This window comes from Dermacentor silvarum, chromosome 11 (genome assembly GCF_013339745.2).
Source record: "Dermacentor silvarum isolate Dsil-2018 chromosome 11, BIME_Dsil_1.4, whole genome shotgun sequence".
NCBI classification, from domain to species: Eukaryota; Metazoa; Arthropoda; class Arachnida; order Ixodida; family Ixodidae; genus Dermacentor; species Dermacentor silvarum.
In genome coordinates, this window is record NC_051164.1 from 90,208,167 (window position 1) to 90,229,951 (window position 21,785).

Genomic DNA, 21,785 nt, shown 5'->3' on the forward strand with positions numbered 1-21,785 from the left:
AAAATATTCTTGCTTAGCATTACTTTTTACCACACTGGCTTCTTTGAAATTTGTTCTTGAAGGCAAAATTCTGTCCTACGAGACCTTCTTGTAATAAGGGAAAGCTGAAAGCTACTATGGGTGTGCGAATATTCGAAAACTTCGAATAACAAATCAAATAGTTACAATTGAAAGTATGAATAATTTTCTAATATTTTATGTTGTCCATTGTACACTATTAAACATGAAATCGAAGAAAAATTCAATTATTTTCATCCTATCCACAGTGGACAAGACATACTTGATCACACTGCATCGCTCAATCAACCAGACTTTTTTGGCTAAACACAAACATTTGCAGTAAATTGTTTTTAGACATGGCATTCAGCAGTGGGCATGGTTTGGTAATATTTATCAATGCAACACCTCTGTGCTCTTATCGAATTAAATCGGAATATGTTTCATTGCAACATACTTTGTACAATAGTGGCACCATCTGCCGCGACCAATTCGAACTAGAGAAAAAGTTATATTCTTTCCCTCTACCATCGGCACAGACGACACGCATTTCTGGTCTCGACAGTATACACATATATTAGTCAGTCCACAAGGTTACATTTATAAACTATATGATAGTGCATAACTGCACATTCTCCTAAGAGACCCTAGTTTGCAAACAATCTGCTAAGTTGTTGCTAATGCTTCCTTTGTGCATTTAATTAAGCATGCTTTATATTGCACACTGTATTTTACAGAAACCTTGTGTTGTTGTAAACACCATAATTTTAAAATTGTGCTATATTAATGGTGGCTGTGCCTTATTTGCAAACCACTGAAAAATATTCGATAAAGAAGTGATGACAATAGATATTATTTCAATTAGGTTTAAAACAATCGGAAAGTGATCACTTCCGTAAGGATTCTTTATAACATTCCATTCTAGGTACAACATGTGTACCTGATGCTATTATGCTTATGTCTATTGAGGTGAATGTTTTATGTGCAACACCATACAATGTAGTTGAGAAATAAACTGAGGAACCCAAGGAAAACAAAGATTTCTATTAGGTGGCCTCTTGCATCCCAATGGGAGTGTTCCCACAGGGTGTTACGTGCATTTACGTCTCCAACGACTATGTAGGGCTCGGGAAGTTCATCGATAAATCTCTGCAATTCAGTTCTGTGAAGTTGATGGCTGGGAGAGATGTAGATAGAAGAGATTGTAACCAGCTAATTAGACAGCAGTGCTCGGATAGCCACTGCCTCAGGGGGTGTTGAGTTGTAACTGCTGGCAGGCAACACCTTTATCTACTATTATGGCCACACCACCCGATGAGGCAAGAGCGTCATTAAGGTCTTTCCGAAAAATGACATGTCGCCTATGAAAGGTTGTCTGTGTAGATTTTCGCTGCGTTTCCTGAACACACAGCACCTTTGGAATGAGTTTAAAAAGGAGTTCTTTAACATCATCCAGATTACGGAGGAGCCCCCTAACATTCCAATGCAATATTTGTGTGTCCATATTGCAGAAAATGTTTGTGCTGTGTGTCCATTGACAGAAGACTATCTTAACTTACAGAGCCCTTTTCAGGCCCTGTGATGCAGGATTTCTCTTTCTTGAAGCGGTCGAGAGATTCTCCCTGCTCCTTAGGCACTGGCAGCGCCATTTGACTCGGAGTCACATCTATCACTTTTTATGAGGCGCTGGACATACACTCTTGCAAGCAGTGAATTTGATGTGAAGGCCTCGTCTCAAGGAACGGGACCCTTGAGACCACCTGCTCGGAGGTAGATGTCCCCTTCTTCTGGGACGGAGGAGCAGCGCTGGCTGCTGCCGTCCAGGGGGCAGACGGCGTCCCCGCTGGCTCACTACTGTGCGAGCCGGACAGCTGCCGGGGGCAGTTATCGTGCCGCCCCCTGACACGCCACTTCAGCAAAGTTGTTCTCTGGCAGGTAAGATACCCGCCTGCATGCCTCCTTGAATTATATATTTTCTCTGACTTTGAATTGTTACAATTTTTTTTTTTCTTCCAAGACGGGCAGGGCCACAAGTATGCGGCATGCTCGCCCTCATAGTTCATGCAGTGTGGAGCGCTCTTGTACATTTCAGAGGAATGTTCACCGGCACTACATTTAGCACATGTTTGTCGGCCTCAGCAGTCCTGTGAACTATGGCCGAAATGCTGGCATTTAAAGCATCGAATAGGATTTGGCACATAGGGTCTGACCCGGATCTTTACATAGCCTGCCCCAATTGTCTCGAGCAGGATGCTTGAGCCAAAAGTCAGAATAAGGTGTTTCATCTGGACCTCTTTGCGTGACGCCTCACCTTCATTCGTTTCACATCGATTACATTCTGATTGTGCCGACCCTCCAAAAGTTCAGTCTCAGTCAATTCCATTAAATCATCTTCTGAAACAACAACACGGATGCTGTCCATGGTTCGATGTGGTGCGACTCTCACAGGAACATCCCTGAATGATACTAAATTATACAGCCTGTCATGTTGCTTTTTCTTAGAGTTCCAAAAGGAGAACACCGCTAGCCATCTTAGATGCTTTGTAACCGGGACCAATAGCTTTGCAACAAGTAAAGGTGAAATGAATCTTACAGACTTTTCTGGTTTCTCAAAGTGGATCACATGGTAGCGGAGAAAGTTTTTAGTTTACTGGTAAAAAAATTTAAATGCTTCTTCAGTGCGCCCTCTTTTCTGGGGCAATCAGGAAGGGTGGGAAATGAACTAGTGATAAAATTGTCTTTATTTTGGCAGTAACGCCAGCCACCCACCGTGGAGCCCAACAAGGGGACACAGCAGGAAATTTAAGAAATACATCCTGCGGACGCCAACTGTACGCTATTGCTATAACCTAATATGAGCAACCAAAGTTGGTTGCCACACAAAAGGTTAACCCTTGCCACCTGGAAGCACAGAAGTGAATAGAAAACAGGAAAGATAGAATGTGATACAGAAGGAGAAATGTAGGAGAGAAAGACAGAAAAGGTGACTGCCAATTTCCCTGGGGTGGGTCAGTCCAGGGGTGCTGTCTACGTGAAGCGGAGGCCAAAAAGGTGTGTTGCCTCCGTCATGGGGCCACAGAGGTCCAAACGCTCAGCATCAACTCAACCCCCAGAATATCCTTTTCACCAGGCATGGCTATGCTGTGCATGACTACGTGTGGGAAGGTCCAATCCCCATGTGCTCGGGTCCTTGGTGTTGCAATGCACCAAACGCCTGCTGACGCAGACACCCCTGACGGGCGTTTTGCTTTATCCCTGTAACATTGGGCGATCACAGTAGGCTGCGTAACTGGTCCGCGTTTCTTTCAACAATGCGTGTAAGATTCAAAATTGTTTAATGTAATACTTAGAATGGCCGAATGGTTGCATAGAAAAGAAAAACCACCTAATTTTAAGGTCTCCCTGCTGCATGCAGCAGAATAATATTTGGCACGTGTTTTCATGAGAGTATTATCTACAGATCGCAAAAATCTCAACATGTTCAAAAAATAGCTCTTTATAGAGATTTGCCTCACATATGAGGAGAAATAGAGTGAAACATGATTTCAACTGATCATTTCTCAATGCACACTAGGAGTACATCACATAAGCATTTGTTTAGGCGTGATACAGCACTTGTGCAGAAACGACCTGCAGAGTATGCAGTTAAGGTCAAACAATACTAAAAAATTTACTCGCCAGCCCGGCCCTGCAAAAGTGGATGTCCAGCAACGCTGTTGAAAACCACCACTACAATTGCTGAGGGCAGTAAGCAATGCTTTATTGCTCTATTCTTCTACAGAACAGCCACCGGAGAATGTGAAGGTGCGGACTTCCCCTGTGCTGGAATTCCACGACAATACGACCAGTAGCAGCATGCCGCCCCTGGTCATATTACCGTTTCTTTTCTCTCAGCCACTCCTCGTATTCATGCTGCTCCTCGGGAGTCTTAACTGCACGTTGCCTACCCATAGTGGTGTTGCGACAGCAATGAAATCAATTGCTAGGCTGGTTCTTTTATATATGAAAGGCTAGTGACGTCACCTCCCACTTCTCAAGTCACAAACTGCTGTCGCCACAAGAGCTTGCGCAGCAGTAATCTTTACTGGGAAATGTATGCGGGGCAATACATGCTTCGCACTGTTAGCAGGAGCGACTTATCAATTATGTGATTTGGATGCTTGTTTCGCGCTTGTTCTTTATTGAAACGAATGCTGTGCTGTATGTTGTATGAGTGATACCCAGGAATCTATAAACTTCTCACTTTAATCACTGAAGGCTTTTTTCCGTGAGGATGATGCCGCGAAAAATCCAGATCAACTAGAGGCTACCAGCTTCGCTGTAAAGGTTAGGAGGCAGGCTGACTTATGAACACTGTCTCAGACCATCTGAAAGTAGATTCATAGAGCTTTAGAAACATTTACCACTGTTAGTACCTGGAACTTCAAAAGCAGCAAAAGGACCCGTGCTTCCCGACATAGTACCGTGTGAGCTGCATATTTAAGCAACAAGTTGCATTAGTACTTTTGTCACTTCATGTCCCTTCAGAGTGGCACGACTGCACAAATTTATGTTGCCTAACCAAAGTGAGGTGTACATTCACAGGGTTGAGGAAGATGATACGTTTAAGATTAGTCATTAAAATCATTCAGAAAGGTAGCATCCAGTGAAAGTAACAGAATGCTACTAAAGTATGCATATTCACCCAGGAGTGTCCAAAATGCGTAATAATAATAAAGTGCATAGCCATGTTTGGTGGCCTGCCTTGGATAACGACATAGCGGCAGACATTCAAATGTGATTTGTTTGCCACGAGCACCAAAGAGTGGCACGACCAGGGCCTGTCATGCCTGGGCCGTTCCCGAAAGAACCTTGGCTACTGGACAGGAATCGCTTCTGATGGAGTACCAGTCTTGGGGCTTCCATTACAACATCAGCACACAAGGCCTGGAAGAAATCACAGCCATTGTGGAGGCCGTTACCATGCCGAACCCACATGCTCGTGATTTACTGATACAAACAGAAAGCCAAGCAGCCTGTCAAGCACTTGCGACAGGTGACATACCAGTGTGTGGATACAGTGGATACCTGGTCATTCGGGGATCATAGGGAGTGAAGTGGCACGTGCCACGTCCCACGTAAGCCTCCCGAACCTTCCCCCTGTAGTGACTGGATTCATTGAACCGAACTGAATTACTTGCTGTGGTGCATTCCGACCGGCGTGCAAGATTAGATGAGATGCGTACCAACCGCAGAGTTTATCCTAACCCACCCCACTCCATGACGCGATGCAGCCCTAGTGAGGCATGTGCAAACACACTCTACTGACCCCCCACATTCAGCACTAATTCAAGGCAAGGACGAGTCTCCCACCTGTGTGACAGGTGGTGGCTTTCCAGATAATGCCCACGTTCTGTGGTATACTCCGGGTGGCCATGCAGCCATGCACGGGAGTCTCAATCCTTTTCTTCTTTCTTCTTCTTTCTGGGGTTTTACGTGCCAAAACCAGTTCTGATTATGAGGTAGTGGAGGGCTCCGGATTAATTTTGACCACCTGGGGTTCTTTAACGTGAACTACAACGGAAGCACACGGGCATTTTTGCATTTAGCCTCCATCGAAATGCAGCCGCCATGGCCGGGATTTGATCCCGCGACATCGTGCTCAGCAGCACAACGCCTTAGCTGACTGAGCCACCCCGGCAGGTAGCCTCAATACAATCCAATACCTACTACGCGAAGACCTGTGACCCTGGAGGAGTGGCTGGCGAGCTCCTCCCCAGACATCATGAAGGCACTGCTCGAACACCTGAAACTTCTAGGCCTGTCTGACCAGGCCATGCTCTAGTTAGTGTACCCGGACTGAGTCTGTTTTAAATAAAGTTGTTCTCTCTCTCTTGGTCACAACTGCATGTGGATTATGCAGGCCCTTACAGGAACACAATTTTTTTTTTTACTACAGTCAATGCGTTTTCAGAATCGATAGACATATTTTCGGTCTCCACAGTCTTTTGAAGAAATATTGCATGCATGTGAACTATGAGGTGGTGGTGTCTGATAATGGGCCTGCATTTACCCCCAGTGAGCTGTACGAGACATTCCTTAAGAGAAACAGCGTGATGCGAGTAATGGTGGTGATGCGAGTAACCATATCATCCCGCATCTAACAGTGGGCCTCTTCAATTATCAGTTCCTGACAGTCCCAGACTGCTTGGGACTGCTGTGCCGCATTCGATTTTGCTCGGACAGCTTCCGAAGCTCCGCCCACTAGTCCGAGAGTTGTCAGAACCGCATTCCGTTTTTTCACGGACCGGAAGTTCTGGACTGCCTGTGGACTGTTGGAGCTGTCAGCAGATGTTTGCTCTGACAAGCGCAAGTATCTAGCAGACAACGGCTGTCTTAAAAAGATACGTGCGGTGTTTGACGACATAATGTTAAAGATGCCATGTGCTTCTGCGTACTTTGTGTGTTCCAGACGGCAACTACTGTACACTGAGTTATCGCTTCTGTTACAATGGTGCTTTGTGTGCCATTGTGCAAATTTTTGACGAGCCGTCTAATTTCTGTAGCTTTAGTCTTCGTGTTTTTTAAGAGAGAACCCAGCAATAAGGCGTACATGCTTGCTTTTCTTATGTGTTTTGCGAAATCTGTCATGCTTATTGCTACATACGAAGTAAGCAGGTAAATTTTGCTTTTCAGGTAAGTGAAACTAGCGTGCGAGGAATCATATTGCATGTGGCTATTTCCCGCCGGTAGCTGGGGTGGTATACAATAGGTGCTTCACAGATTTCTGTTGACATATGTGTTGATCCCTTCTGTTGCCAAGTTCGAGCGTTTGATTTTTGACGTGCAGGATTAGTAGACAGTGTGCACGCGCTCTCTCCTAGACACGCGTCAGGCCTTTAATTAGCAGACGGTCTCACGAGCTTTGAGGATGTCGGCGGGTGCTTTCTGCATCAAGAGAAACGTGGCACGACCACAATTTTGCCTATGTCCGTGTGGGAATTCCGCTGAAATTTCTCAGGCAATGAGCTAGCTAGCGTAAACTGCACTTTTGAACACTTTCTACGCGCTCAGGCTGCAATTCCACTATGCAAGCTTTATGGTTATGTCGGCAATGTGGCCTCTGAGACTGCACCATTTCGGAGACCACGCTAATGAATTTGCTGGGTAGGGGGCTATCTAAGAGCAGCTAAGAGCAGACAATGGCAGCCTGGAGAGCGATTTCCGGGTACGGTGCCTTCGACCGAAATCTCGAACAGTCCCCGACAGCTGGATCACGTGACTGTGACGCGCTTTTCTGTCAGGGCTAGTCTGAGTCAGACCAGAAGCCGCGAACGATCCGGGATTGTATAATCAAAGAGGCTCAGTGTGGCTGAGCGGGCAGTGCAGAATGTTAAAATAAAAGTTGCGGAAGGCTGGCCCTGGGGATCTTGACACTCAAATGGCCCGCATGCTTTTGATTTACAGGCCTACGCCGCATGAAGCGACAGGTTGCTGCCTTTGGAGCTGTTGTTGGGGCAGAAGCTGAGGATGGCGTTGGACTTGCTACACCCAGATTTTAAAACTAAGCTACTACAGAAGCAGCTCTAGCAGACGCACCTGCTGCCGTCACCGAGCAGCACAATTGTCTCATGGATGTACTATTGGAAGATGGACGGCGCTTCACATGACACTTGGATCACATCTGGCAGCCCCACCAAGACTGCAATCACAACACCGAGGATTCCAACACTCCCATAGCTCAGGACATAGCTTAAAGTCTCGGCACAGTTCAAAGACAGTCATCTCTAGCCCACCCTGACCATACCAATGGTGGGCAAGATTTTGGTGAAGGCAATACAAAGGAAACCCCAGAACCCACTATCACAGCACCCGGCACTCCTGTATTGCGTCGAAGTACCAAGTACCTGTTCTACGCTGCTCGCCCTAACAGCCTTAAACACCATTAGCACTTGCCTTATCTAAATAAAGCAGAGAGGGATGTGATGCGATTATTTGTCATTTTGGCACCAAGGGGGCATCACAGTTTCAAGTGGCTAAATACAGAACACATGACCCAGTTAGCATTCTTATCAGTTCGTCGGCCAGCATATCTAAGGACTATGCAGTTATCACAGTATATTATGGGAGGCAAAATTTTTTTCCATGTGAGTAGGTGTAAAAGACATCAAGTTATCTCCTATGCCATGTCAATCGGTTAGGTGCACCACTAGATAAATACAATCAGTATTCAAAAGGCGTAATTACACTGAGCTTGCTGGTAACATCTCGGCCAACACGAAAAATGATTTTAAACTCCAGTTGCATTATGTCTACATACCAGGATATCACATGACAAGATGCATGGAATTTGTGGCAGTCTCTGTTTTTAAACATGGAAACACTCGACAGAAATGTCCGCCAGTGCATGCATTAACTTGATGTGTTAGCAATCCTTGTAACTCTGCAACCAGTTCAGATGCTGACAGGTGAGCTTGTGAAATGCCCAAGAGCTCAAGAAAGGGCTCTTTGTAGCAGGAAGCAGTTTGGAATGTTATTTCTTTTCCACCTCTCGTGCTAATGACACCAGACAAATTCAGTCACTGTTATGCCTGGGATTGAACATTGCTGACTAGCTGCACACATGATTTGACTATGAAGTCGCTTATTGCTCAAGGTAACTACTTCACAAAGATACTTTTCAGAAGTCACAACACAAACATACTTCTCAGAAGTCACAAATTTTGCACTGAGATTTCAAATGGAGGGAGGCAGATTACCCCATTCGCTCAGCAAGAAATATAATTTTTGTGTTTGTATGCTGTTGTAAGCTTAACCAAGCAAGTCTTTTTCAACTTTTTTTTTTCCCGTAAATGTAATAAAAGTGCTTATAGCTAATTCCTTATAGAATAACTTTTTTTTTTTCGTATTTAATTCCTTACGAGTAATAGCCGTACTGGCACGATTGTAGTTTTTGCCGAGTTTAATACCAGTGTCAAATAGCCCCTTTCGATCACGATTAGATCAAAATTCTCGACCGCGAATGGCTTCCTCCCGCAGCTTGCACAAAGGATCCAATCGTGACCGAGAAATTCGATTCCGGTAGGGCTCGATTGCGATAGAAAGTGCGCCGTGCGACACCCGTACGTTCATGTTTGGTAGGCAAATCGCGCGCACGGTGGCTATGCATAAAATGCATTGCTAGGCTTCACTTACCAGTGTTGGTTTATTCTTCCGGGCATTACTCACTCGATGAGTACACATTTCACCGCATTGCTAATAATCCCGAACTCGAACCTATGCCAGATTATTAGCGTACGTGTCACATTTCCCAATTTTCGGCAGGTATACCATGTTAAACGGTTCAGGTTTTGGTTGGCAAGCTAGGACATTGCAATGGTTAGGAAAACAACGCAGGTACCTGCAGACAAACATCACGAAGGCTGTGTTGTGAACTTTCCTAGCCAGCGCAAAACGACACAAAATAGAATCTTTCACTACTGATTAAAAAAAATGAATTAGTGAACGTGCATCCATCCAAATTACAATAGCAATAATACAGGTTTTCGAGGTGTTCTCTTATGACGCTGTAGAGAGCGCAACAACTAGTTTTTAATACAAAGGTTTTGAAACTGACAGAACGGTGCAGAAGTTAATTACGTCGCACTAACCTGAAGCAGTAAGCTGTTAACGTATTCCTTTGCAGTCGTGGCACACTGTAAACAAAAGGACCGTCAAATATATCCGCAATGAAAACTGCTGGAACCCGTAAGTTGAAGCCACGGGTTCCCAGCTGAGCTGAAATAAGCTGAAACTACAGTGGCTAGAATAGGGTACTGAAACTACCGCCACTACCTCTCGCGCCTCCGCTGCCACAGACTACTGTCGATGCGATATCGTCATAGAATGAAGAACCAACTTCGCTAACCTTAGCGGTCTCAGTCCAGTTCCTATTCTCGAAGTTCTCAAAGTAACAAAATCCACTTTCGAAGGTCATGCTACGGTGCAAGAAACGAAAAATACGTAACGATTGTCATGTTTTAATCAGGTCGTGGCTCTCTGAGTCGTTTTCTTGCTTCTTGGTTATTTTAGGCAAGTGCGTAGCCAAGCCGGCAGCAGCCGTTTGTCAAGTCAAATACAGCCAATGGCCGCCGTACTGTTTGTTGTGATGCGTGTGACTCCTTGCAACAGCAACTAACCGCGCACGTGTAGCAGGAGTCATCGAAACTTAACAATGTCAGCGCTGTTAAGAAACTTGCGGCTTGTGTGGCGGCCGCCGGCGAGAATGACTGCGCAGAGGACCCTCTGCTCCATACCTTCGAAGCTCCTAGGCGAGTACGACATGACCATGACCGTTGAAGCGAATGATTTGAGAGCCCTGTACCTGGATGCCCAGGCAACGACACCGCTCGACCCGCGCGTTCTGGACGCTATGTTGCCGTACTTCATCAATAACTACGGCAACCCACACTCGCGAACACACGCGTACGGCTGGGAGAGTGAGGCGGCCGTCGAAAAGGCGAGGAGCCAAGTCGCCACTCTCATTGGCGCGCAGCCCAAAGAGATCATATTTACCAGCGGCGCCACTGAATCCAATAACATCAGTATAAAGGGCGTTAGTCGGTTCTACGCCGAGAAAAAAAAGCACATCGTTACGACGCAGACGGAGCACAAGTGCGTCCTCGACTCGTGCCGCGCCATGGAGGCCGAGGGCTTCGACGTCACCTACCTGCCGGTGAACCGCAACGGCCTCATAGACGTGAAGCAGCTCGAAGACGCCATCCGACCGGACACGGCACTCGTTTCGGTGATGATGGTGAACAATGAGATTGGTGTGACGCAGCCGATCGCCGAGATCGGCGCTGTCTGCCGCAAGCACAAGGTCTTCTTCCACACGGACGCCGCGCAGGCCGTGGGCAAGATTCGCGTCGACGTGAACGACATGATGGTTGACCTCATGTCCATCAGCGGCCACAAGATATACGGCCCGAAAGGCGTCGGCGCCCTCTACCTCCGCCGCAGGCCTCGCGTGCGCGTAGAGGCACTGCAGAGCGGCGGCGGCCAGGAACGAGGCATTCGCAGCGGCACTGTGCCGACGCCGCTTGCCGTCGGCCTGGGAGCCGCGTGCGAGGTCGCCTTCCGCGAGATGGAGTACGACCACCGGCACGTGAGCCGGCTCTCCGACCTGCTGATCGCGCTCGTCACGAGCGAACTGACGCACGTCGTGCGCAACGGCGACCCGCAGCGCTCGTACCCGGGCTGCGTTAACCTCTCGTTCGCCTGCGTCGAAGGCGAGAGCCTGCTCATGGCCATGAAGGACGTGGCGCTGTCGTCCGGCTCGGCCTGCACGTCGGCGTCGTTGGAACCGTCATACGTGCTGCGAGCCATCGGCGCGGACGAAGACCTGGCCCACTCGTCGATCCGCTTCGGACTGGGCCGCTTCACGTCCGAGGAAGAGGTGGTCTACACGGCGCGCAAGTGCGTCCAGGAGGTCAAGAAGCTCCGCGAGATGAGCCCGCTCTGGGAGATGGTCCAGGAAGGCGTCGACCTCAAGTCGATCCAATGGACACAGCACTGAGGCTGCTATGGTTGTTTAAAGCGAGGTGAAAGCTTTGGAAAGAGCGAAATTCAGTGGACACGGTTGGAGGACGTAGAAATGTGCTATGATTACACGTGACATCACTGACTTATTGCCTTATGCCCTTAAATTAGGCCTGTGTCAATGGCAGTATTCACGCACTTTACGATGTGGTCCCGAACTTCATTTTGCTGCACGTTCTACTTACTTAAGCAGCCATGGTGACTTTGTTCGGGATCTCTGTTAAGTAGTGTTTGCTGCCGTGTAGGTCTGTAATGCTGCATTGCAGTGTCATGAATTACATGCGCACTGACCTGACTGCGAGAGAGTAGTACATGCAGAGCAGGGAGTGTTGTAGGAACAGTGCGCTGCACTAGGGAATAAAATGTGTAATGCTATTCCCATGTCAAATGTTTTCTTAAATCTGAGGGTGGGCAAAAACAAAACATTGTTACACGCTTCGAAGCCACTCATGTTGTCTACCTAATTCCAGAGAACTACTTTGACCATCACGTTGGGAAACACTGAAGTAGTCAAAGTAGCAGAATATCATCCCATACATATTTCAGCTAAAAAACTTCGTCTAAAATCATGTCTTTATTTAATACATAGAAAGTGCACTTAGGTGAATAAGAATCTACGTAGAAATGTAAACCTTTTGTCACCAGAACTAGAAGTGATCTCTGCCCATAAGTGCTGGTTTCAAACCACTTAACGTACTGAAAAGGAGAATTTTGTATGGTCTTTGAATGTAGGCTGCATCTTGTAGTGTACTTACATATTTCACAGTGCTGCCCGCAGCTTACCCGTGATATGTTGTGATGCTAGTCTGTGTTGGCATTTGAGTGTATCTTGGCAGGAGAGAAAGAGCTATGAGTGAATTCACTTTTTTTTTATGTGCAAAGGTAGCTGAATGTTAATTTCTCATTAAGCATAAATTATATGTAAACCAAATAATTACACGGCGTGTATATGTTGGTAATCGTATGTGTTGAGTGCAGCAGTGTACACTGTAGTAGAAAGTATGAAACAAGTTTGAGCTCTCCACACCTGCAAGTTGTAATGCGAATAATAAACAGTCCAGGATGCCTTCGGGTCTGAAAATTAGAGTGATCTTGTTTGGGAATGATTCCATTTAATTAAGCACGGCTTTATTACAATATTTTATTCTTTCATTGAAGGTATCGGCAAATGGAAAGACACCGAACAGCATTTTAACAATGGTGCTCTTTGAGAAAGCGTCCGTACAAATACTTAAAAGGCCGGTCAGGGAAATTGGGCGCTCCGACATGTCGCGTTCAGGCGACAGCATTTTCGCGTGCAGCGCGCACGTCAGACGAGGAAGACCTTGAGGTGGAGGAGATACCTTTCGAGAAAAAAAAAAAAAAGTGGCTCTCTTGAAACAAAGGATTGCTCAAGCCCCACACTGCCGTCTTCCCTTGACTTCGCATGTAGCGGCGGACTATTTCCTCCAGCCTTCGCACATCCCCTAGCGCGAGAAAAAAGTAAAAAATACTTTGCATCGGCCGCGCAGCTCAGTCTCGTGTGGACGGGGAAACATGCGTGGTGTAGGGGCCACCGGGCACAGCTTCGCGATTCGGCCGCCAGTTGGTAAGTAATAAGACCAGGGAGAGAGAAAGACGGTCGGACCTTGCACTGGGCGAGGCGACGAGGAAAGACCCGCGAGGCAGAAAGACACACCTTTCTGGACGGCATCGTGACGGCGACGCGCGCGTGTTAGTCGCATCAACGAACGGGGCGCGGAAACAGGAACCGAACCCGAGCTGGGACCCTCTGCCGACATGTCATCGACATCAACGCAGTACGACAGGCTGAAGATGGCAGCCGTCGACCAAGGCCTCTTCCTGATACAAGAAGTTATCGGGCGCTTCAAGCGAGTCGAGAGCATCCTAGCCATCGTCGGCCTCTTCTACGTTGGAAAGACTGCCACCGCCGTCAGCTCGCGCCTCATCGAGGGCATCCGAGTATTCGTGCTGTCGCAGTTCCGATGGCACGACTTCACGCGTTACGGCCAGTGGGCAGGTATGTTGTCTGTGCGCGCTCGCGCCCGTCGGCAGAGTTCGCGAACTTGACCGACCGAGTTCATGCGGCTGTTTGCCACCTCGTGCGAAAATGTGTCGAGGAACCGGCTTGCACGCCGCTTTTTTTCCTTCCTTCGCGCTCGCCCTCTTCGCGTACGGAGGCCCCCGCATCTCGGGCAGGCATTTCGCTCTGCGTCTAGCTGCAACTAAATTTACATTGTGCCTGGAGAGGCGCCTAGCATGGCGCCTTTACGACGATAAATGGATTAATAATTCAATAAATAACTGGAGAGACTTATTAATAGGCGTAACCCTTCAGCTACGGTGAACACAGCAGCAACCCGGTGCGTCGCCACCCCGTCGAATTAAGGAAGACTGCGCTGTGTTACAGGTTATTACCTAGTAACTGACGGCGCTTTAATTTACATAGCTCGGTACTTTAGATGTGCTATAACGAAGTGCACGCGTTGCTGTATGCCGTCGTGGTACACTGTCACTCGAGACAGACAATTCTTTTACGTGACTTTGCATGTTAGTTGCAAACTGTTATATTCTTTCGGTTTGTTTAATGTTGTCCTAACCTCTGCAAGAAGGTGGGCGTGGTGTCCATTTTAGGAGTCAATTGCTAGACTGCTTTTCTTTCTCTTTGTGATGGTTGTATACGTTTACATCATTAATACTAATAATTACCCTCTACTATATTTTCACCTCGACGTGCAGTTGTCACTGGTGGCACAGATGGCATTGGAAAGCAGTATGCACGACAGCTGGCGAAAAGGGGCCTGAACATTATTTTGATCAGCAGAAACATGGAGAAACTTCGAGCCACAGCTCAGGAACTTGGCAAGTGACTTGACTCCCAGCAGAGACTGCCAGTGAGACGATTCTCACGGATCTTATAATTTCTTTTATTTCCAGAATTTGATTTCCGCGTGCGAACCCAAATCATTGAAGCCGACCTCAGTGAAGGGCGGCACATCTACCCGGAAATAGCAAAGCAGTTAGAAGGCAAAGAAATTGGCATACTAAGTGAGTGAACCATGCGTCACGCAAGTGATTGTGCAATGTTACCAGTTGCCGCATCTTGCTGACAGTTGCTATTTTGTGCGCAGTAAACAATGCTGGAGTAATGTACGACTCTCCCAGCCTGTTTCTCAATGTTCCAGAGAAGGTATGCACCTTGAGAATTTTTCCGTAGGCCATACAGCAGCTGTGAACATTCTTTTTGAAGAAACACTTCATAGAATTTACTTTTCTGCTCGTGCATCTTACATCAGTTTCAATCAGCCAGTTTCATACACAGCTACCTCATTGAATACAACATAAGTACTGTTAGCTCACATGTAGTCACCAGAGATGAAATGCAGTAAAGGCTTGCATGATTTATATTTCTACTCCATCTACCCTAATCCCCATGGCAGCACAGGGAAAGCTAGGCATTATCAGCCAGGCACAAACAAAAAACAGAAGGGCCCATTCATTGTTTGCCGTTATACCATCTGTGCATAGTGGCGACTGAATGGAAGTATCACGAATTAATGGTGCACAGTTGGTGAGGCCCTTCTCCTTTCACAAAGGTGTGGTTGGTTCTTGTTCCTGTTTGGCTGACGCAACCCGAGGCTCTTGATTCACTGTGCATAGATAACGTGGTTCAAATTGCCATGGTAACCAAATGTTGTCCGCTGTTTATCATTCAGTGTTTCATTGTAGAGCAGGCACTCCTTGATGTTACCGTGCACTGCAGTGATAAATTTTTGACTCGGCACAAGAAAAAGTTGGCGTCCACCTAATTGTAGCAGAGTGCTAACTTGCACAAATTTGCAGCAATTTGCATTGGCATTCTACTAGCTAGCTTCCCAGAAGGCCTTCCTTGCACGTTTTTGGCCATGACAATTAACACCTACATATACGTGTTGTTCAACATATATATTGAACAGCAGATTTTGGAGATAAATATATTGAAACTGGCAGTAGTCTCAGTATTCCTACTAAGTGACATGCCTTAAGCAATGGTCAATTACATGTGCCCTATAGAAAGAAGTTTGTAATTTGGGATAATTGAGGAGATATAACCAGTGATGAATACACATTTTCTGATATCTGCCAGCTAAAATAACGTTGAGTTGTAGTGCACAGAGGGAGCGCAACGGCCTCATATACTATCTTAAACTAACATGCTGTTGAAATAAATGACTTCTTAGTCTTTACGGCAATCCTGCCGTAAAGCCTGTACAATGCCTTGTACAGGCCCAAAGTGAATACTTAAAAAAAGTTGGCAACACATTTTGTTTCCTCAAATTTGCACATACAAGGTCACCATGAGGTGCATTGCAAATGGCTGTGATTAACCCAAGTGTTGCCTACAGTCAACATAGCAAAAAAAAAAAGTTTTTTTTCCTGCCGAGTTCTGGTATTGAGTACAGTTTCTGGCTAGATGTCTTCGGCCAACACTGAATTACAGGCAGCAAGCATCATTTGTTGGTTTGGAGCAGGAACAGAGGATAAGAAGCTTGGCATGCGAATTGCTTTGTTTTGAAGGCGCATGGTCAGAGGAGACAGGCAATGTAAAGCAAATGAAATGTAATGTACACCTGTGGTTCACCTATGGAAGAGAGATGTCTAAAAATTACAAACGAAACCATTTGTGGCTTGGGGTGAAGAAGCCCACTTCAGTTTTCGGCCTGGTGTTTCCCTCAATTGCTGAAAAACTTTCTGCAAAATATTTGTTCTTTTCATTGATGACGCTTGTTCTGTTTTTTGCACGTTAAGGGAAAGGTTTTTTTTTTCCATGGTATTTGTTTGTCATGTCTCTAAAGAGTTAAACACTTGTCCCCTTTGGTTCACAAAGCAATGAGCTATGCACAATTTTTTTTAGGGCTCTTGTGACTCTTCTGCCTGGTATACATGTTTAACTATAACCTCCTGTATTTTTTATTTTTTTTTCATTGCCTGCCCTACGACACCAACACATTGGGGTGGGAAGGGTAAGGGGAGTGCTACTTATATGGCACCACTTTTTTATTAGTTCATCAGACAGTTTGAGGGTCTCATCACTAGATTATGCAGAAGTAAAGGAGAGGGTGCAAAGTGGCACCAGTACCTGGCGAAAGTTTTCCTTGCTTTAACAACATGTATATAATGTCTGTGAATATGAAACCGCTGCATTGGACCTCTGGCTCCCATGCATTGTAGACAATTGGGCGGACGTTATAAAGATATAGGAGGCTGTGCTTTAACTAAATTTTCGTGATTCCACGTGTGACACCCTCCTCTTCAATGCCCTCTGTTCTAGAAACTTGTAGAAAGCGTCAACATCAACATGATGGCTGTCATGATGATGACATATATTGTCATGCCACAGATGGTTGAAAGGTAAGCCGAAAAATCTTGTATGAACATAGCAAGGGGGTAGTGTTAAACCTCTGTCACATGGCACATGTAATGTCATTTGCAGTAAATGACATTCATATCGAATGTCATTGCAGTCTTGCGTTGCCAGTCTACACGGGTAAAAAAAATTGCATTCGTAATTGATGGCGGTGTCTATCGGTAGGCTGCTATGATAATGAAACTTTACAAATCGTGCTTCTTGTTTACATATTTTCACTGTATTGTTGGTAATACAAGGGTAAACATTGGAAAGTTATTTGAAAATATATTGCATTTTCTTTTAACTTATCGATTTTGTAATTTTTTGCCAAGCCCCTGTCGTCGAGATTACACAAGTCGCACGTGCATGAGTTTGGGAAACTAATTCAATGTGCGAATGCCATTAGCTGTGAATATCATTCACTATGCCCGTATAGAAGCAACAAAAATGGCATTGACACGTTATCTTTCACTGCGAATGACATTACATGTGCCGTGTGACAGGGGTATTACTCACCACCTCGTAAATTGCATGTTCACATTGTAGTGGACATTTGCAGAAGATTATCTATCATTTACTTTCTATTTCAGGAAAAAGGGCCTTATTGTGAACATCTCGTCGATCTCGTCATTCTACCCACTACCTTTGATGGCTGTTTACTCTGCTTCAAAGGTTTGTCGTGTAGTTTATATATTTGATCGGGCAGTATCTAGGCATGTTCAGAAGTCCAGATGGTCGTTACGCAGCATCGTATCCGTGTCATGGGGGCCTTAACTCTGAATACGTTTATACCCTGCCACATGGGTGAATTTAATGGCATACAAACTTTATGCATTGTGACATTGTTCCAGCAACTCAGTACAACATCAAATTCATGCTGTTCCTGATTTTTGTGTTGAACTTAGGGGACATCGGAGACTGTTGAACACTTAAGGGACTCAAAACTAACAATCATTCTTATTGTTTGCTGAAGCATATTTTTTGACATATCAAAAATTGAGTTGCAATTTTCAGTTTGCCACCCTAAAAGCGTCATCTTACTTCAAATTCAACAGCAGATGACAAGTTTGCTTTTAGGCACAAAGAAAACTTTGCCCAAAATGTGCCTAATAATACTTTCCAGTGACATTTTGTGCACCTTTAACCAATAAATAGCATTTCTTGTCATAAATAACAATTCCCGACTAAATTGCTGCGTCACTTGCATAAATATCATGTGCAGATTTTATTTTTAGTGGCACTAAATATGCAGATGCAGCACCACTTTCAAGCATTATAGAATAAAGAAACACAAGGCCTTGGCCATCTGATGTCATTACCTTGGCCATGTGATACAGGTGCTAAGCTGATCTATTACAGACTGCAAAGTGCTGTCTGCAACTCTGCCATTGGATGTCACATAAACCCGAGTCCGCAGACCAAGGAACTGGCTTCGCTAACCATTTTGATGAAGCTTTTAACAAGTACAAATTGCCAAATGCTAAGCGAGTTTATTAAATCAGCTAAACTGCTGTCACCTTGTAGTTGCTTACGTCCTCTGAGAGGTAGTGATGTGCTGCTAGATACTGTGTTTTGCTGTCTTCTTGTTCTTGTGGCTTACGACAGCACCCATCCTCACGCTTTTCCCAGGTGTTTGTCGACTGGTTCTCAATGGCACTTGACTACGAGTACCGGGACAAAGGCATCATCGTGCAGAGCCTGATCCCTTCATACATCTCGACAAAGCTGGTGCGCTTCAGCAACTTTCTGAGCACGCCCAGCATCATTGTTCCAGATGCAGAGACGTTTGTCAGGAGCTCCTTGCAGACCATTGGTAGCAGCAAGAGGACCACGGGCTTCTGGACACATGGTTTACAGGTTTGATGCCCTTCTTTGTGTAGCACTGATAAGCCAGTTTTGAAGTTCACAAGTTGATTTAAAGTGGCTACCATGCATGTGCTGTGCATCCTGTATGGGTTTTCGGCATGGCGTCACACAGCATCAATGTACATCTTATGCTGTGCAATAATGATAATGCCATTATGTAAATGTGTACAGTAGCTTCTCGATAAATTCGTTTCAGTTAATTTGGTCCTGAACAGAGGACCTGGCTGGCTCCCATACATTTCTGTGAGCCAAGATTGTCATTATTTCTATCCTGAAATTGGCCCTCACTGGACAATTGCAACCTGACTGGTCAGCATGTATACATCTCAACAGTATGACCCCAATGGCTGTAGCACCTGACTTTGTCGTGCAAGGGAATGTGTTGAAAAGACGCTATCTCTTGCCTTAGACATAGATTTTCAGCCTGCTCTCAGCAGTTTCAATGAATTCAATTCTGGGACGCGTTTGAATCTGGTGAACACTGCCAAATAAAGCAGTGGTGTGTTTGGATGCCTTTTATGCCTCGTCCTTTGATTACACCCGATGTATAATTTGATCTGTCCCATCATTCCCGTAAAGGTGGAATTAATGGAAGTGACTATAATATTGTATGTCCACTTTTATTTCCAACATTTCACCCTTGACAATATGGCAAGCTCAGTTACCAGATTAGTGAGCTCTATGGAAAAGCCAGTTTTGATGTTGCAGGAGTAGGATACAGATTCATGTGTGTAAGAAGGCGAGAGGGAAATTAATTGTATGCATTGGGCGCACAGCAGGCTGAAGGCCCAGTTCACTACTGCAATGTTCACCCATGAAGCCTTGTATGTGAACACCATGGTGCAAACAGATCAGGCCCCTCAAGGCAGCACATCGTGGTTCTGTTAAATGCAGTAGCAGGACGTGATAAATGACCCTTTCTTGTGAAGCACACCAGTGCGAGTGGTACCTTGAGAGCACGTTGCTGTAGTAGATCATACATTATTTCTATGGTAAGACTCCCTGTCCTAAGCACACAGCTATGGTTTGTACTGTAATTCGTAAAATGCCTTTTACGGTCAAACCTCAATGACATAATTGCGGTCGGTGTGAATTTCAGGGTGATAAGCAAAGACATGTGCACTTGAGAATGCCATATGCTGTGAGTGCTGGTAACATAAGATTAGAGATAAGGTCAGGTTTTATGCATACCAGAAGGGCCTATGGCATATGTAAACAAATTTAAAACAAATCATGCATTCGCTTGAATCTCTGATTATAGTAAGCAAAGACTTGTGCACTCGAGAATGCCACATGCTGCGAGTTATGTGATAGTTATAGATCATGTGAATTTTGGATGAAACGGGTATTTTGAGAGGTTCCAAGAAGTTTGTATCATTGAGATTCTACTGTAATTTGTAAACGAATGTCTGACATTCACCTTGATCCTCTGATTGTGGTTGTCATGGATATTTTAGAGGTTCTGAAAAGTTTGTATCAGTGAGAATTTTTTGGATTGTCAAAAAACCACTAACACCCACCAGGCACATTGTGAATGATGTAAACTGACATCTCCAGCATGTATAGCTTTTTTTTTTTTCTTTTTCCAGTACTGGACATATGAGCACATGCCACAGTGGGCGTGGAACTTGACTTCATGGTATATGTTCAAGACCATCGACAACACACCAAAGCCAAAGTCTGCGTGAGCACCTCTCGGCCTCGCTGGTAGTAGCTGACTGCCTACCCTCATGCCCTAGCGAGGTTTGCACTCGCATCCTAGTGAACCCTGCCGGTGACCTTTGCAGGGGACTGTGAAAGACCGTTTTAACATCCTCTGGACAACAGTGGTCGACCACACAGCTCTATTTGGTTGGTGCTGGGGATGGGCTCTCGCCTATGGACAAGGAACTGTTCAAGAAATCATGCCACTCTTCTCTTCGGCAATTTGCCTCGGTAACGTTTTGGCAAGGCCTGCTCGACAACTTCCATTTGACTGCCAATGACAAGCCTTCAGCTATTGGCCAATGCTTATTACCAAGAGATAGCAATGTTCATTGGCAACATACCATGGCAATGACAACATGGCGACTTGTGTCTCGGTGCCAGTAGCAAGCTTTGGTGGATGCTAGGATAAAGAACTTTGCCTTAACATTTGGCTTTCGTAGTGAACTGCCATTATTTTGGTGGTTTGCCAATTTTTCAGCTAGGCCTATTTGACAATTCATGTATCTGCTTGCAGCAAGCCTTGCAGAATGCACCATCCTGAATTTCTCTTAGGCAATCAACTGCCAGTGCTTTGGCAAGGCCCTCTTAACTCATTCTTTAGTGTTACAAGCCTTCAGACCATTGCCGTGATGAAGCACGAGTGTGAAAAGTTTCTTGGCCCCTGTTTGTACGATGATGGACTACCACGCACACAAATAAATGTTACAATTTTGAAATTGAAACGATCAGTGTCTGGTGAAGTCTACAGATTAGGTATCAGTATCCGGGTGTAGGATTTTAATCTTTCCTGACAAGGAGTGCATACTTTTGGAACATGTTAATAATTTGAAATTGATGGCAAGTACTAGTGCATCATTATTTTTTGCATGTAACCACTATATGCTGCAACATGAAAGTGCCACAAAATTTTTGTGATTTCCTCATTAAAGAAACAACCATGCTTCAATTAAAAAGCCTATGCACCACCACTTAAATATGCTCTCCAATATGGTGCACACATCTCTCGGACGAGACCCGAAATATAACTTTTTATGTCTACTTAAATGTGCTCTCCAATATGGTGCACACATCTCTCGGACGAGACCTGAAATATACCGTTTTATCTCTAGTTCGTCCACGACCAAGGGTGTTAATAATTTATAGGTCAAGGGTAAGATGAGGGCACTGGTTTTGTCATGCTCCTTTCACACAATGTATACGTGCTGCTCCACTTTGTTTGGGAAAAGCTGCAAGGTGTTGACTTAAAATCACTCAGCATCTTCCTTTT

At 45.3% G+C, this 21,785-nt stretch overlaps 3 protein-coding genes across 5 annotated transcripts in view; 2 read left to right on the plus strand and 1 right to left on the minus strand.

The window, feature by feature from the left end:
* The window catches only part of LOC119433933 (E3 SUMO-protein ligase PIAS3), a 144,247-nt gene extending 133,423 nt beyond the window's left edge, over positions 1-10,824 (minus strand). The window contains exon 1 of one of the 3 annotated variants that reach the window (XM_049658972.1): positions 10,685-10,824. The gene's annotated coding sequence lies outside the window, so the exon portion shown is untranslated. Of the gene's footprint in view, positions 1-9,171; positions 9,546-9,626; positions 9,848-10,684 lie in introns of those variants that run through there. The other 2 variants (XM_037701223.2, XM_049658973.1) reach the window with 2 other exon arrangements.
* On the plus strand, positions 10,087-12,644 carry LOC119433362 (cysteine desulfurase, mitochondrial). Its single transcript, XM_037700522.2, has one exon. The coding sequence runs from the start codon at positions 10,190-10,192 to the stop codon at positions 11,531-11,533; it is 1,344 nt and encodes a 447-aa protein (XP_037556450.1). The 5' UTR covers positions 10,087-10,189; the 3' UTR covers positions 11,534-12,644.
* Positions 12,645-13,088: 444 nt separating this feature from the next.
* Positions 13,089-21,240, plus strand: LOC119433363 (inactive hydroxysteroid dehydrogenase-like protein 1). The gene is made up of 8 exons (XM_037700523.2): positions 13,089-13,576; positions 14,296-14,418; positions 14,494-14,604; positions 14,688-14,746; positions 16,868-16,947; positions 17,536-17,617; positions 18,575-18,802; positions 20,401-21,240. Exons 1-8 carry the CDS (start codon positions 13,336-13,338, stop codon positions 20,497-20,499), a joined length of 1,023 nt encoding a protein of 340 aa, XP_037556451.1. The 5' UTR covers positions 13,089-13,335; the 3' UTR covers positions 20,500-21,240.
* Positions 21,241-21,785: the final 545 nt, after the last annotated feature.

Coding starts and splice junctions, on each gene's coding strand:
- LOC119433362 (XM_037700522.2), top strand. CDS start 10,190: ATGTCAGCGCTGTTAAGAAACTTGCGGCTTGTGTGGCGGCCGCCGGCG.
- LOC119433363 (XM_037700523.2), top strand. CDS start 13,336: ATGTCATCGACATCAACGCAGTACGACAGGCTGAAGATGGCAGCCGTC. Junction 14,419..14,493: donor AGCCACAGCTCAGGAACTTG/GCAAGTGACTTG, acceptor TTTTATTTCCAG/AATTTGATTTCCGCGTGCGA. Junction 14,747..16,867: donor TTCTCAATGTTCCAGAGAAG/GTATGCACCTTG, acceptor CCTCTGTTCTAG/AAACTTGTAGAAAGCGTCAA.